At 48.3% G+C, this 17,270-nt stretch overlaps 1 protein-coding gene across 8 annotated transcripts in view; it reads left to right on the plus strand.

Moving 5' to 3' along the window:
• The window catches only part of LOC134346695 (ras/Rap GTPase-activating protein SynGAP-like), a 663,780-nt gene extending 657,283 nt beyond the window's left edge, over nt 1-6,497 (plus strand). For 6 of the 8 annotated variants that reach the window (XM_063048227.1, XM_063048229.1, XM_063048230.1 and 3 more), the window contains one exon: nt 2,503-6,496. In XM_063048227.1, the coding sequence (XP_062904297.1) occupies nt 2,503-3,047 (545 nt within the window). In that variant the 3' untranslated portion in view covers nt 3,048-6,496. Of the gene's footprint in view, nt 1-2,502 lie in introns of all 8 variants that reach the window. The other 2 variants (XM_063048226.1, XM_063048228.1) reach the window with 1 other exon arrangement.
• The last annotated feature ends 10,773 nt before the right edge of the window (nt 6,498-17,270 follow it).

Here is a 17,270-nt window from a genome sequence, read left to right on the forward strand (position 1 = left end):
ATAGACTGTTTTCTAAACAGGGAAAAAAATCAAAAATTCTGATGTGCAATGGAACTTGAAAATCCCTGTGCAGAATTCCCTAAAGATTAACTTACAGCTTGAGTCAGTAAGGAAGGCAAATGGAATGTTGGCATTCATTTTGAGAGGGCTGGAATATAAAAGCAAGGATGTAATGCTGAATCTTGATAAGGCATTGGACAGACCACACTTGGGGTTCTGCAAGCAATTACAGGCCCCCTTTCAAAGAAAAGATGTGGTGGCTTTGGCAAGGGTGTAGAGGAGATTCATGAGAATGATCACAGGAATAGAAGTGTTAAAGTATGCAGATTAGAAGATCTGGGGAGTTTGGTGGTATCCCACTGAAGTCTATCGAATATTGATAGAGTGGATGTGGAGAGGATGTTTCCTATCAGGGGAGAGTCTAGGACCAGAGGGTACAGCCTCAGAATAGAGGGACATCCATCCATTTAGAATAAAGATGAGAAATTACTATAGCCAGACGGTGGTGAATCTGTGGAATGCATTGCCTCAGACAGCTGTGGAGGCCAAGTCATTGAGTATATTTAAAGCGGAGGTTCATAGACAAGGGAGAACCTATGGATGTTATTTACTTGGTTCTGATTAGTTAGAACATCAAGGTTATGGAGAGAAGGCAGGAGAATGGAATTGAGAAGGAAAATTAATTAATCATGATGGATTGGTGAAGCAAACCCAATTGGCCGAATGGCATAATTCTGCTCCTCTGTCTTATGGCCTCATGGTCTTGCACCACTTACTGTTCTAATTACTGCACATGAACTTCCCAAGTGGTACAAAGCCACTGAGGTTCATTGCCACATGAACATTCTCTAACCTGTCTCCAAGGAGGATGACCTCAAACAGACCTGTAAAGCTGTGACTCTATCGATGACTCATGGTCTTCTGTGAACTGTCCTGCATTCAGGTGTGACTCGGATTTTCAGAAGGATAGGTTCTTAATCAGCCAAGGGATCAAAGGTTACAGGGAGAAGGCAGGAGAATATCCTTGTCAGTGGGTTTCACTAGAACCAAAGTATACTCTCAGGAGATCAGCATTGGGGAGATAACAAGGGGTTAATATTGTAGATCAAGGACCTGTCATAGTGACTTGATGTTTCAGTGACATAACCTCTACGGCACTACGGAGGGGCTGATGTTATCAACCACCTGCCACTATCTCAGGGTCCTGAAATGCATTGCAGCAGTTTTGGAAATTTAGTCTTCCACTTCTTTCCAGACTGTGGATTCGCTAAGAGGGCATGGAGACTGATGCAAGAGTCCATGCCTGAGTTCATACCTGACAGCTGTGTGAAAGAGGACTCTCTACTCTACAGGCTACTCTGAGGACACACACCAAAACAAATGTAAAGTGCTTCTGGAAGGCTATCAACTTGGTGAAAGACACCCTTTGGTCTGTCCAGAATGTATTTGTCACCCAGTACAGCTAGATGTCCATAAGGGAATGTTACTGCTCGGCACAGTCCAGGCTGCAGGAGTACATACTGAAGCTCAGTACAGCCAATGTTACCTCTGTGGGATAGGACTGCAGTCTGGACTACTTCCACAATCACACATAATGGGGAAGCCCCTGAAATGTTGAACCCCAGGGAAACTCATGAGAGGTTATGGTGCTATAGTTTAAAACAACGATAACACTGCTGAATATAATGACTGTGAATGTAAAAAAGTTAAGCACTGTTTCTGTATGGATCTTTTTATTATGGATAAAGTTTATTTTTGAAATATAATTTTTTAAATCTTGAAAGTTTAGTTACTGTTGTAGGAAACGTGGCTGCCATTTAGTACACAGAAAAATCACATAAACAGTACTAGGGTTAACAGTGAGATAACCTTGCTCGTTTTGGTAATTGGGTAAACGTTGGCCAGATGAGAGGCAAAAGGAGAGAAGAGTGGAAGCCGGTGTAAGAATGTGGTAGAGAAAAGCAAGTCAGGAGTCGGGAGCTCAGTCCAAGGGAGGAGGGTGAGGAACAGAACATGAGTGAGGAAAGGGGTGAGGTGCAGAGTTTGAGGAGGGAGAGGAGTGAGGAGGAGAGTAGTGGGGAGAGGGATGTGAGTGGCAGTTTGATGGGAAGAGCATGAGGTGCAGAAATTGACGGTGAGAGGAGGGGCAGGAGTTTGTGGGAGGAGTGTGAGGGGAGGATTTTGAAAGAGAGGTGAGTGGAGTAGAGAATTTGAAAAGGAGGTAGGAGGGGACAGAATTTGTGCTGCAGGAGTGAGGGAGTGAGGCTTGAGGGGAAGGAAGAGAAGTGACGGCTGGTTTGAAGGAAGAGGGGGAATGAGGGGTGGAATTTGTGTAGGACAGGGAGGAAGGAGTGAGAATTTGAGGAGCAGTCTGGTTGGGCATAACACTGGCCTGTCCTGTGCTGTGTTATATGATGTTGAATGGTGGGGCCCCTCCCGATATGCCGAGTGGCCTGCCGCTGCTACCTTCTAGTGTCTGTTGCCTCCCCCTCACCCCAACAGTGCCCGCTGCCCTGACGCTGGAGCCCAGCACAGCCCACCCCGAGCTGCTCATCTCCGAGGACCTGAAAAGCGTGCGGCTGAGCGACACCTGGCAGGAACTGCCCGACAACCCCGAGCGCTTCGACGACTGCGTTAGTGTGCTCTCGGCCCAGGGCTTCGACTCAGGCCGCCACTACTGGCAGGTGGAGGTGGGCAACAAGACCATGTGGGACGTGGGACTGGCCAAGGAGTCGGTCAGCCGCAAAGGGAGCATCATCCTCTCACCTGAGGACGGCTTCTGGACCATCTGGCTGCGAAACGGCAACGAGTACGAGGCTCTGTCCACCCCCTCGTCCTTCCTCTCCCTCCGGACCAAGCCTAAGACCATCGGGGTCTTCCTGGACTACGAGAAGGGCCAGGTCTCCTTCTACAACGCCGACGACATGTCTGTCATCTACACCTTCTGCGACAGCTTCAGCGAGAGACTCTTCCCGTACTTCAGCCCCGGCGAGAGCGACGGTGGCAAGAACGCCGAGCCGCTGAAGCTGTGTGCCCTTCGCTTGTAGGACCTCCTGAGTGGACCAGGACCTTTCAGAGGAGCCTGTTTATTTTTCAGAAACAGATATTACCCCGACGTGCTTATTTTGATACAGTATTGTGCAGAGAACTTCCTCTTTTTTTTCCAACAGAGGTGTGGTTTTGATAACGTGTCAGACTTTCGGTGGACGTGGGGCTGGTGATTTATTTCTCTAAAAGGAACTGTGACCCTGTACAGATTAACTGCTTCGGTGGAGATGTGTTAGTGGCTGACCACTCTCTCCAATTTAGGACAATGGCCTTCACCTGGTAGCTCCTCGATATTAACTCGCAGGCCTATTTGTTTCCCTATTGGTGGTGCATTTGGACCTCCCTGTTTCTGTTGCATCTTCCACTCTCTTCATCCCGCGAGCCTTTGAAGTTCCCAAATGCACAGCCCACCTCACCTTCACCCCTCCCTCCAACCCTTAATACCTCGAGTCCATTGCCAACCCCACCCAATCCCACTCCCTTTTCCCTGCACCCCAGACTAACACCCACCCTCCTATAAGCCTTTACTCCATCTCCTACACCAACTCTCCACTTCTCCCTGAACCCCAACACTATCACCCCCTTTTTACACCTCTCCCCAACCTTAACCTTACTGTCCCCTAAACTCCAGCCCCACCACTTTCCTCTGCTCCTTCCCCACCTCCTGTACATTTTCACCCCTCCTCTCCATCCTTCTCCTCAATCCCACCCCAACTCCACCCTCTCACCAGCCTGTTCCCATCCTCTGTCTCACCACATGCTCTTGATCGCTGCTATTAACCCTGCTCCTAATCCCCTACATACGTCCACACTTATTTGCCCCCTCCCCATTGTCCATCCTCCTTGCCCCAGTTCCAACCTCCAGCCTTCCCACCACTCTTCAGTCACAAGCCCGCATGTTTCCTCTACCCCCTCCCTCTTGTTAATTTGCAGTGGGGAGTATCTGGGTGAGTTGGAGCTTGGACAATTTACAGCGGTATTCTTTTGGGGCCTTCTCTTGCTTCCTTATCATCTAATATAAGCTTTGATTGATCCGCTGGTGAAATCAATACAACCTTGGGGGGAGAGGAAGCCAAACCCCACCCACCCACTGAGTAAGTAATGGGTGCTAACACCCCACTTCCCAACCGACTCTAGAGATCAGTGGAGTTCCCAACCCAAGTGGGCCACAAAATTGGGTTCTATGGACTCTTTCCCCGCACCTGAATGTCATGGGACCGGACCTTTGCCCAGCTTTGGAAATGAATTGGCAGCCACTGTTATTCACGCTGGGTTGTTGGGATTATCTGACCCCCACTGGCGTATGGTGGGGGGCAGGTGGCATTGGCTGGGGTTGTAGATCTGTTCCCTTCACCTCCCTAACATGGGTCTTGTCAGCAGTGTCTGGAGAATACATGTCGTCTATATGTAGCCTCTCTATATGCAAGGAAGCCAGAATGTATGTGGTAAGAGTACAATGTGTTTGATGGAGGTGTTTCATAAAATTTCTTGAGCGACATGGGAGCAATAATGAAAACATGTTTATACATTCTGTACCGAAGAGGTCCTGATTAAGGACGTTTGTTTTCAAGTTTAAGGTCCTTTCTACTTGTGTCCACAATGTGAACAATTTCCGGTTGGGTCTGTAATGAACAATTCCTTCCAATCAATATTTTTATGTAAGGCATGGTCTGGATGGGCCAAAGGGCCTGTTTCTGTGCTGTCATGCTCTATGAGAAAGATGGTGCATTACTATCCCAGTCTGCACATCTGGATATGACAGTACCAAGCCACCTCCCCCTAAGTATCACCCACACCCTCTGCCTCCATCACTCACCGTCTCTTCCCAGTGTAAGATACATCTTCTTGGTTACAGCCGCTTTCAGGACCTTTTCTTTGGAAGTTGATCCAGCCACATAAAATCATATGAACTGCTTGCCTTAGGAACCCCTCTTTCACCCAAATTTAGTCACTCAGGTAAGAGACTGGAGGCTGGCAGAATTGGGTTGCGTCCCTATAATGTCCCCACGATAAATTTGTGGTATCTCCTGGGATTAGAAATTTTAGACTCGAACAATGAACAGCCCCAGTGTTGCTTTACCTCATTCCAGCTTATAACAGTTTCATATATAACATTCCAGTTTGTTTCCCCGGTTACCATTGCCGGGGATGGCCTGTGATTAAGGCTCTTGCTTTTAAGTATTTGGCCGCTGAAAGAAAGACTTGCATTTATGTAGCACTTTCCTCCAAGCTGTGGATGCCCCAGAGGTGTCAGCATGCAGGTGCGACACTTACAGTGTGGGAGTGATTGAAGAATAAATACTAGTACGATGTCAGGAGCGTGTTCCTGCCCTTCTACATGACAGCATCATGGAATGTTTGTTCAGGGTGGGGGTCTCCGTTTCATGTTTCCTCCTCTAAGCAGGACACTGGACAATGCAGAACTCCCTCAGCACTGCATTGGGGGCATGAGGCATTCTTTTATCTGCTAGCCTTATTTCCATGCTCCTAAAAACTTACTCTCAATGTCAAAAGCTCCAGTTAACCTCCAGTCTCCTGAGTTTAATTCTGAGAGGAACTCTCACAGCTGTCCACCCTTTGGGTGAAACACTGTTTTCCAATCACTTCACAGCAACCTTGATATCACCTGCTTCCGCTTCTCCCCCACAAGCTATCGCTTACTGCTCTCCTGCCAAACTAGCAATCATTTCCTTTCAATCACCATCAAATCTGTATTCAGAGCAATTTAAGCCAAATTTATACAGCCGGTTCTCATGGGAACATTGCCTTTATCCTATTCTAGTTCTTCAATGCTCAGGGTACAGCTCCAGAATTACACAACTGACAAACTGGTTTCAGCTCAGTATTCTGAGGCTTTAGTCTATTCATGCAGCTCAATGTAAATGAAAATTTCACCTGAGGAGCTGATTTTCACCCTTTGAAGAACTTAACAATAACTACTTGATGTCACAAAATTATCATATTAACAAACCTCAGGCAAATAGGACTAGCTTCCTTGGTTGGCATGGATGAGTTGAGCCGAAGGGCCTTTTTCTGTATAACTTTGTTACATTGGGCAAGGAAACTTGATATCCAACGTTCATGTGATATCAGTTTTATTTCCACATTTTTGTACAGGGTCTTGGTGAACAAAGTCTAAAAATCCATGTAGATGCCATCTACTGTATTTCCTTCATCTACCTTCTCTGTCACATCATTAAAGAACTGGGAGGTTAGTTATGCATCATTTTCTTTTAACAAATCTGTTTTAGTTTTCCTTTCTTAACAAGGTCCTCTTAGTATTTTGTATTATTTCTCTGGGTTTCCCCACCACTGAGTTTAAACTGTAGTCACTGTAATTATCCTTGCACTCCTTTCTGGAACAAGGCTTTGTCAGATTCTCCAGTCTACTGGCATCTCTTGTCCCAGGAGGATTAGAATATTATTCCCAGCTGCCCTACATCCTCTTCACCCAACGACCTGGGGTGTCCCCCCCCCCCCGCACAAGGTGACTTGCTTATTCCAAGGATGGATCTCAATCCCAAACATGGACTGTTCATTTTCCTGGTGTTTGGTCTGCTGAGTTCCTCCAGTGTTGTGGCTCCAGATTCCATAAGACATTAGTTCGTACAGTTTTGTCTGCCCTGACGTTCCATTATGGCTGATTTATTATCCCTCTCAACCCTGTTGTCCTGCCTTCTCCCCATACTCTTTGATGTCCTTACTAATCAAGAAACGAACAACCCCTGCTTTAGATATAGCTCCGCAGACATCTGTGGCAATGAATTTCACAGATCCAGCACCCTCTGGCTGAAGAAATGTGTCCTCATCGCTGTTCTAAAGGTATGTCCTTGTGTTCCGACGCTGTGTCCCTCGGTCCTAGACTCCCCCGCCAGAATATGCAGCCTCTTGTGTCTCCATCTCATGTTTTTTGTTCAACTCATCGAATCTTTGACACTTCGGCAGAACATCTTCCTTTCACTGATTTGAAATTCTCATTGAAATCTTTCCAGTCCTGCCTCCCGCCCCCCCCCCCAACCACTCCCAGTCACCATTTGGTCCCACTCCCTTCCCTTATAATCTGAAATACTGGAAAATCGGAGCAGGACTGGTCACCCGGCCCTTCCTGCCCGTTCTGCCACTTGTTAAAAACATGGCTGTTTCTCAGCACCGCATTCCCGCTCCTCCTCCTCCGATGCATGGAAATACATCTCCTTCTTTCTTTGTCACCATTCCTCCGCCAACTCTTGGGATTGTGACCCCTATTTCGAGATAACAATCCTGCCCTCCACCCCAGACCAGGAGAAGCATCCTCCCTGCAGCCACAGCCTCGAAGCTATCAGAATCGTGTACTTTTCAACGAGATCTGCTTTCGTTCTTCCAAAACAGGTTGAGCCAACCCAACCTCCCCTCTAATCGCAGTGCCAGAAATCAGGCCGGAGACGCAAGAGAGCGGAGACTCCAGAATCTGGAGCACCGACATCTGCTGGAGGAACTGAGTAGAGCAGGCAGCTTCTGTGGAGGGAAAGCATGGTCAATGTTTTGGGTTGAGACCTTAAATAAATACTGTATCATTTCCTTCCACCACCAACCCCTCCCCCCCCCAAATACCGATACTGCTCGACCCACTGAGTTCCTGCAAATGCCTTTCTTGCTGCAGCCTTGTGAATCTTCGCTGCACTGTCTCTCTATAGCAGGTGCATCCATAATTGGTCACTGAGACTTATGCAATCGAGTGACGATCTACATTTTAACCCTCCTCGCAGATTTCTTTATTCGTGCTGATTTCTACAAACTATTCCCCCGACCTGTTATCCTCGTATCTGAGATTTGCTTCACTTGTGTACCTGAAACGGAGCGGCCAGCGAGGAAGGAAGTCTTTCTAGATCAATTGTGAAAGAGGGCAATAGAACGGTGAATGGGATTTCTCTAGAATAGCGCGGAGTGATCTATTTTGGGAAGTTAAACCAGGACAGGATTTACACAGGGAGCGGCAGGGCCCTGGAGAGTGCTGTTATACAGAAAGACCAAGAGGCACGAGTATATAGTTCCCTGAAAGTAGGAACACAGGCAGACAGGGTGTTGAGTGCGGAAACTTGCCATCTGCGGACGAGGTGGTGAGTAAAATAATTGGAATCAATGCAGACGAACGAGATTAGTATAGATGGACAAAGTGTCGGCATAGACACGGGTGGCCGAAGGGCCAGTGTCTATGGTGTACGTTTGTCGACTGGTTTGCTCGCCGTGCATTGTTTAGATTTGCATCCACTCTGACCGCATCCCCGTTTGCTCCATTGCCCTCCTCCCGTCAGGAATGTCCGCGCAATCGTGCCTTGGCTCCTCCCTGTCGCCAATTTAAACCTACAGATGTGAATTGCCCAGATATCGCAGAGACTGTCCCGAAGATTTGCACCTTCTCTTTCCCGGAGAATTTGCACGCCGGGACCGAACTCCCGCTGAAAAGATGTCCGGGGCCCCACAGCAACCGCAAACCCTCCCCCATCCATCCTGCCGGTCTCCCAAACACCCACTGAAAATCAGAATCAGGTTTACTATCACTGGCATATATCGTGAATTGTGTTGCTTTATGGCGACAGTACGGTGTAACACATTTTAAAATACTTTATGTTTCTAATTGCAGTGCTAAAGAAGAATAGTGAGGTAGGTGGTGATCATGGGTTCATAAATTTTAAACACAATATATTCTGCGGATGCTGGAAATCCAGAGTAACATGCACAAAATGGTGGAGGAACTCAGCAGGTCAGGCAGCATCTATGGAGAAGAATATAGATTCCTTTCAGAGGTTTTGTGGGTGTTACTCCGTTCAGAAATCTGATGGCTCCTAAAACGTGCAGTGTGGGACTTCAGGCTGCTTTACCTCCTCCTAATGGTTGCAACGAGAAGAGGGCATCTCCATTTTAGTTAGGGTCCTCAGTGATAGATGCCGCCGCCTTTAGGCAACGCGTTTTGAAGACATACGTACAGGCTATATATAAATCGGGCGATTGTAACATGTCATATTTTCCTTAACACGGCTGCCAGATCTTTTCCTTCTCTAGCTTCTCCAATCAGAGCATTAAGTGGCCATCCACCCCGGGCGCCCCTCTTTCACTTATGGTCACTGCGTTGTGTTTCCGCGAGGCTCTTTGTTCCTGCAGCGTTCCACCTCCTGCCCCTGCAAGCTGTGCATTTACGTTGCATCCGTGCTTGTTTTCTACCTCGTGATCGCTCCCCAAAGCTGTACTCTAATGTTCTGTGTCAACCCACTCCTGCTCTACCTCATTCCACTCGACTGCCCTACCTGGTGCCTTTAACCTGCCCAAAATTTACCCAATGGCACGAGATAACATATCCGCGAGATAATTGACCCGTCTCTGTTGAGCTACAACCTATTAGATTGCGCGTTCACAACGCAGAAGGCTTTTCGGCCCATCGTGTATATGCCAATCCTATTCCGTCACCCAAGCCCGTTTACACCCTCCTTACACTTGGGGTAATTTCCAGCGGCCGCACGTCGTTGGGGGATGGGAAGAAATCGGTGCGCCCGGGGTGAGGGGAAACTTCACAAATCCACAGCAGCTTTCCTTCGTCCCGGTGACCTGAAGCGAAGTGTAATTTTCTAGGTCATCCTGTCCCGGTCCTTGTTTATGTCTGGCGCTGGGAGAAATCATACTTTGCCTTCCTCTCCTACTTCTCGTGGTTTAGCTGTACCATCGCTATCCCAGTCCTTCTGACGTTTTCGGGACCAATGTACACAACGACCTCTGGGTCAATCACACATCCCCCAACGCGGAACTCTCTGCACCTTCATCTTGAACTCCAACATCCCGATGGCACAGCATATAGGGGTTACATTGCTGTCAGAAAGCCCGGCGTTTGCACACTTTGGACGCAACTTCGGGACACCCCATCCGATAAAGGACCCTGTTTCACCCTAGGCATCGCACAGGCGGATCCCACGAAGAGCGGCCCATTGATTTTAGAACCAAGTTGACTGATGGACAGGATGGATTGTCTCTGGTCATTCCTTAGCAGCGCTCATGAAACGGTAGACCGCAGTACCACTTAACACGTCGTACAAGGGTGACAACGCCCACATCCCAACCTCCACCCAGTTCGTCTCACAGTCCCAGGTCCTGGACCTTGGTTGTGTAACGCAGAGGCAAGAAATGGGTTAGGGCGAACAGTTCTGGGCTAAATGTTCATATAACTCAAGGGCCAAAATGTTATAATATTGGGAACCAGCTGTAACTGCAGTTTCCTACTTCAGGTACCCCACGCCCCTCCCCTGCCCCAGGAGGTTATTATCTCAGGTATTCCACCAGTTGCACTTGCAATTGTCCTCTACCACCGTTAACGTTCACGGGTTATCTATCCTATTGTGACAACTTGTCTGGCTAACCTGGTCTGTCTACAACATATATGAGTCATCCATTCTGTTTGTCATATTATCTGTATTTTTCGTGTTTATCATTATTAATATTTTATTATCCAGTCTGCCACTCCTAATATCCCATATCAATTAGTCATTAATATCCAGTCTATTAATATATCACGATTACTAAATACGATGGATATTTTTATCTCTGGGATTCTCTGTACTAATACTCAGTACCTAGATCACCAAATCTCTCACCCTCGTAATACCAAGTGTATTAACCGGTCTGTTATCTATTAAGATCTGTTGGAGTCTCTGTCCTGATATCTTTGGCAGTTTTTCTTGTCCTGTGATTCCTGAGGGCGGAAGCGACAGACTCTTCCGCCAAGGGGACAGCAAGTGTCTGACGGGGAGCGGTAGGTGGATAATCTGTGACGCAGGGCTTCAGTGTGCTCCAGATGTCCGGACTCTTCCAATCCCATTCCGAGTGCTCTTTCTCCACTATGAGCGGCCACGAGGCCTGAAATTCTCGATTGTCGGCGGCACTGATGCGTTATTCCCGCAGGAGCCTCCGATAACATCCATGAGTAGCACAGTGATCCGAAGGGCTCAACCTACTGCCTTGCAGCTCTAGGGAGCCGGTTCGATCCCGACCCCCGGCATTGTCTGTGTACGCTCTCCCTGTGACCTCCCGGAGATGTGATGGTGCATGGGGGTTTTTAAACTGTCCAAAGTGTTAGTGAGAGAAACGGGGAGTGGGGAGAGGTGATGGGATGCAAAGAAATGGGATATGGGTAGCCACAAACGTGATGGTTCGAAGGGCCTAATTCCAGTTTCCCTCTACAAAGCTCGACCCGCTTGGTAATCCTCTCCTGGGACAAAGCCAGGGACTGTGTGTGTGTGTGTGTGTGTTTCAGGAGTCCGGTGTGGGACCTGTGAGCGAGGTGACCTGCCCCACTGGAGTGGACGGAGTGCGACTGGGGCCTCTGTGTCGGTCTGGAAGGGCTCGGTTCCCTCTTCCGGCCGGTGGACGTGGCGAATTCTGACGATCTATTGCCCCTCAAGCTTGCCTTGGGTTCTCAGAGTGGGAGTGTGGTGTGGGAGTGAAAGTGGCAGGGAGCAGGAAGCTCAGGGTTCCTTCTGTTTCACGAAACGACCACCATTCACGCAGTGGCAATATATTCAGTAGGTGAAGGGTAAGCGACCCAGTTTGTGGTCCAACTTCGGTGGAGAAAGGAATGAGGCAGATATTTTAAGGCAAGCAATTAAGAAGGACCCTTAAAGGTAGGAACCTCTATACTACTCTTTCTGTCACGTGAATGGGGCGATTGTGTGGCCAGGGACAAGGTTCAGGAGGGAGGGTTCTGGGCAGTTGGACCCATTTCTGGAGTGTGTGTGTGTGTGTGTGTGTGTGTGTGGGGGGGGGGGTGATCTGTGGAGGTCAGAGAGGTGACACCGCCAGGGCGCCAAGAAGGAAATTTTGGGAGGGGGAGTCTTGCTGGAAACCGGAGGCGGCGAGTCTTGGCGGAAGCCGGAACTTGGTTTCAGAGGGGAGACGAGCATAAGGAGAAACAGAAGAATGGAAATTACTGAGAGAGCTGAAGGGCAGCGAAAGGTTAGAACAGGCTGCAGTTAGTGCTTAAGGGAAGTTCAGTGACTAAACTGTGGGAAATAGTGACCGGCACATGGAAGTGTGATGTTAGACTTTTGGAGAGAGGGGCAAGACTATGCAAACAAAAGACAGATGGGGGGGGGAGGGAGGGAGGGCAAAATCAGAGGCAAAAGAAACAACGGTATGATCATCGGCTGAGGCTAAAAACAGAACACAGCCAGATACAGCGTGATGTGGACTCTCAGACAGCTCAGGGGATGAGACCAGAAAAGGTATAAGCTGCTGCAAAGGGTGATTTCACTGACCCCATCCTCAACCACAGGAACAACCACCTCCCTTAACCACGGGTCAGAGGAGGCGAACCCCTCCCCACGCTTAACCACAGGACAAGGGGAGCGTGTCCCACCACCCCTTTATCCACAGGAGAGCGGAGCGACCCTCCCCCCGCCCAAACTATTGCATTTACCTCGTACTTGCATGTGTTGTTTAAGACCTGCAGGGCAATGACCCAGTGCAGGGAGGTGGGAGAGATCTCTTTTGGTCAGCCATTGTGACTTTCAGAGTCTTAAATTTTCAGGATGAGAGTCAGGTTTATTATCGCTGGCATAAGTCGTGAAGCTTGTTGTTTTGTGGCAGAAGTACAGCGCAATACATAATGTATACTATAAATTACAATAAGAAATATATAAACAAATAAACAAGTAGCGCAAAAGGAGAGAAAACATTGACGTTGTGTTCATGGGTTCATTGTCCGTTCAGAAATCTAATGGGAAACTTCATGATTCATTTCTCACCCATTTTAATTTCTTAAAACTGAGGGAATAATTTCGTACCTAAAGGGAGTACCCCTCATTTGCTTTGGTGTAATTTTACCGTCGGGTCTGTCCTTTCGTTCACACTGCTCGACTCTGACGGGGGGGGAGATTTCCTAAACAAAATCCGACTGCTGATTAATATTCATGAGCTTTCCTTCTTGGTCTCTTCCTCTATGCAAAATAACGGAGAAACGAGTTGTTGCCAGGTTCTCCGAATCTTCCATCCGCCGAGTTTCATCCTTCTCCTTTGGGGTTTCTGTACAATTTGAGGAACTTAAGGTCAGTTGGATCGCAAATGTGTTGTGGGAGCGGGGCTGCTGCGATGTGAGAGTCTGGGACTTCAACTAAGATTCCTTGATCTTAGAGCTGTCCAGCATGGTTGTTCAGGCAAACGACGCATTTCACTGTGTTTCGATGTGCAAGTGATGAATAGCTGAATATAAATCTGAATCTGGGAGAATACAGAAACAGGCCCCTCGGACCACCAATCCATGCCGACCATCTATACTCATCCCGTTCACCGCCACTTGGCCCGTTGCCTTGGTGACTCAGGCGTTTAGATAGATATTTCACACCATGCTGTGAGATTCTCTGCCTCCATCATCCCCTCGGGCAGTAATTCCAGATTATAGCCACCCTCTTCCTCCTCATCTTCGAGCTATGCCCTCGCCTCTTTCACGCCTGGGCCACGGAGAAAGGTTTCTTCTCATCCACCGTTACCTAGACCCTGTAATGTTCATACGCCGCTATCAGGTTCTTCTCCCTCAGCCTCTACTCCAGGAAAAGCAAACCCAACCTCTCCTAACTCTCCCCTTAACTGAAACACTCCACCTCAGGCAACTTCCTGGGTAATCTCTCCTGCACTTCTCCGATGGAATCACCGCCATCCTTTCAGGATCCCTGAAGGGGAGTGAGGTTCAAACTGCACCCACTCCCCGGAAGGACTGAGGAAAAGATGGCATTTCGACTATGCTTACTGCCTCTCTGGAAGGGAATTGTAACTGTGGATCGTGAGACGGAAGTTACTGGGATGGAGAGGAGGGAAGACGGTGGACGCGGTAGCTAATCTTGGCCTTTCATCAACCCCTGCATCTTGTATAAACTGCCCAGTTTCCAATGCCAAGACTACTCGTTCATAAATCGTTCACCAGTTCTCTTCTGTGGCATCACGGTGTCCACGCAAAGACGGAAGCAACAGATTGAACCCCACGAGATCCAGATACTCATGGTGTCAACAAAGCAAACGGCGTGGAAGCTGCACCTGTGCTTCTTCCTTGTAGTTCAGGGGTCCCGGTTTCGATCCTGACCTCCGGTGCTATCCGTTTGGAGTTTAGATATTTCCCACCGTGCCGTGACATTTTCTTCCTCCACCATCCCCTCAGGCAGTCGTTCCAGATAATAGCCGCCCTCTTCCTCAGGTCTCCTCTTCACCTTCAAATTATGCCCTCGTGTCTTTCACGCCTTTGCACGATCTCCTGTGGGTTCCACACACCCCTTCACAGGGTGCTTCAGTTCACCCCCAATGTCCCAAAAGACGTGCAGGTCGGTGGGTCAATTCGCTGCTTTAAAGGTGAGTGGTGGAACCTTAGAAGAGATGTTGAATAAGTGATCCACATTGTGGCCTGTCCAAAGCAGACAATGACTCGACACTGGGGCCGCTGGGCTGGGAAAGGACGACGATATCGGTTTAGTTACCCTCCAGTTTGTGGAGACAGTGTTGGTGTGTGAGGGCTACAGGGAAAAGAAGGCGATGAGAACTGCTGGGAACTGGAATGCACAAGAAGGGTCAAGTTAAGTTATACGGTGATCTTTATTTTTCATTTTAATATTCTCCTCTCTATCAGAAATACTTAGCAGGGTCAGAGAGGGTGAATAGCCGAACCCCAGTTTTATCCTAATTTAATCCAAGTTGTGGGACGTTAGCATCACACCCCCCGCCCCGCCTGGTGAGCTTGTGCAGGGCACCCTGCTATTAATGTCTGGTTCAATTGCATTCTAGTTCTTCACGAAACAAGAACACAGACGAAGTGTGTGGAAAGGTCCAGTGTGTGTGCATGAAACCGTGTTTCCTGGGAGTTTATACAGCTAACTGGTCATGTAAAGTGTACGAAATCAATACTGTAAATCTCAGGTCTTGTTGGAGAATAAAAAATGTTATTTTGAAGCATAATTGCGCCAAGTGTGGACTACTCAATTGATTATTTAAGGAGAGAGGGGTTGGACATGTCCACGCTTGAGGGTTCTGGTCGGGAGCACTTGATGATGAAAGAAGTAATACTGATTTACAGACAGTCTCTTTTCTCTGCAGGCAGTGTCTTGGGATCAAGGATGACGCACTTCATCTGCGTTTTACGGTAGCTGAGCAGCTGCGGTAACAGCAACTACTCATGTGTGACGGGGGTGGGGGTGCGAGATGGTGGTCATTGGTATTGGGGTGGCGAGTCCATTATTCCGCTTACACCGCGCCTCAAAATTCCCAATACCATCCAGCATACTCCATAACGACTTTGAATAGTTTTGCTCTAGCGATTCCCAAATACCAGCACGGGTTCCCGAAACTCTTCAAAAATCCGATCCCTTCCTCTCCCACCCCACCCAGCCTCTTCCCATGACGGAGCACGGACCGGAGTGCCAATATCAACAGGCTGGTGTTGGGCTTCTGAACCCCGTGGGACATTATCTCGAGAGAGGACCATCCATTTGCTTCTCCCTGAAGATACGGAGGATACTGTGTTGGTTGTACCTTTCCAGAGTCGTGAGTTCCGAGAACTGGGTGCATTGACATGGGACTGGGTAGAGGGTAGAGAGGAAGCGGTAGTAGCTGGAGGCTTGAGGTGAACACCACTTGCCTGCTGAGTGTACGGGGTGTCAAGGACACCACCGTATATACTGTCAACCAGTTGGGCAGACCTTTTGCGTTTAGGAGTCGGATCCAGGTTGCTCCCTGATTTGAGGAAAACTCCCCTCATTAGCCGAGCAGAAGGGGCCTCACGCTCTGAGGATGGCAGGTTTCTGGCCTGGTGTCTGGAGCGCTCTGCAGCTTCCCCCGTCTCGGGATGGTTGGAGCTCAAGGATGGCGGAACTTAAACCCTGGCACATGGCAACCTCTGCTGACATCAGTAACTGGCCCTCAGTGATGGATTGAACCCCGGTGTGTTTTGCAGAGGTAAATAACGAGTAGGGCACTCGGCCACTTTAGCCTGCCTTGCCATTCAATACGACCATGGCTGATCTGACCCAGGCATTGATTTCCTTCCCTGTGCCAGTTCCCCTCGTCTTCAAACCCTTGATCGCTCAAACATAGCCCTGTCTCCATTTTAGATACTTCTGAGATTCAGAGGTCCCCGTCTGCGAGACGATAGGTGAAGCATGCAGATTCCGTACCCCAAATCTCAGTCATGTTACGTGCACTGACATAATGCAGACCACAAGATACAAGAGCAAAATTAGATCATTTGGCCCAATTTCGATCATGGCTGATTTATGTACCCCTTCAACCTCATTCTCGTCTGCCCCATAACCTTTGACACTTACTGATCAGGAACCTATTAACATCCGCTTTAAATATACCCAATTATGGCCTCCATAGCCATCCGTAGCAACATATTCCCGATTTGCCATCCTCTGGCTAAAGAAGTTAATCATTTCTGTTGTAAAGGAACATCCTTCTATTTTGAGGCTGTGTCCTCTGGTCATATACTCCACCACTAAAGGAAACATCCTCTTCACATCTAATCTATCTAGGCCTTTCAACAATATCCGCCCGCATTCTTCTATCCTCCAGCGAATACAAACCCAAACTCGTCAAACACTCCTCATACTGTAATCCATTTAGTCCCGCATACCTCCACTGGAGCCCCTCCATTGCCAGTACATCTTAGATATGTGGTGAGATTTGAGTGCCAATGTAAATCACCTCTTGCTGTCAAGGATTAAGGGGCAAGTGAAGGAATTGATGGGGGGGGGGGCACAGTAACGATGCACTGATCCCTCTCCAGTGAAGAATCCAGAGCAATTTTAAGATGGAGCCACTGCTGGAGGGCGTTTCTCCGCACTGAAATCAGAAGTGCTTCTGCCAGATACACCACAGAGGTTGGGAAATTGCAAATCTGGGAATTTTGGCTTAGTGTGATAACGGGGTTGACGAGACCCTTTCATTCAGTAGCTCATGGTGAGGCTTGAGGGAGTCAATGGTGTACCCAGGGTTCTGAAAGCAGAACAGCAAGACGCCCGGAGCTTGACAAATCCAGCCACTACCTTTTGAAGCAGGGAGTGAACCAGAGAGAAGAATAGAAGGGAGGTTCAGTGAATACATCCACCTTCCCACATCTCACCTGACCTGGGAGGAACGGCAAACCTTTCCACTCCAATTACAAAATCAACTTACACAAAGCAAAATCTTTATTTTATATAATTATATATTTATATATACTTATC

This window comes from Mobula hypostoma, chromosome 5 (genome assembly GCF_963921235.1).
Source record: "Mobula hypostoma chromosome 5, sMobHyp1.1, whole genome shotgun sequence".
In the NCBI taxonomy this organism is placed as follows: Eukaryota; Metazoa; Chordata; class Chondrichthyes; order Myliobatiformes; family Myliobatidae; genus Mobula; species Mobula hypostoma.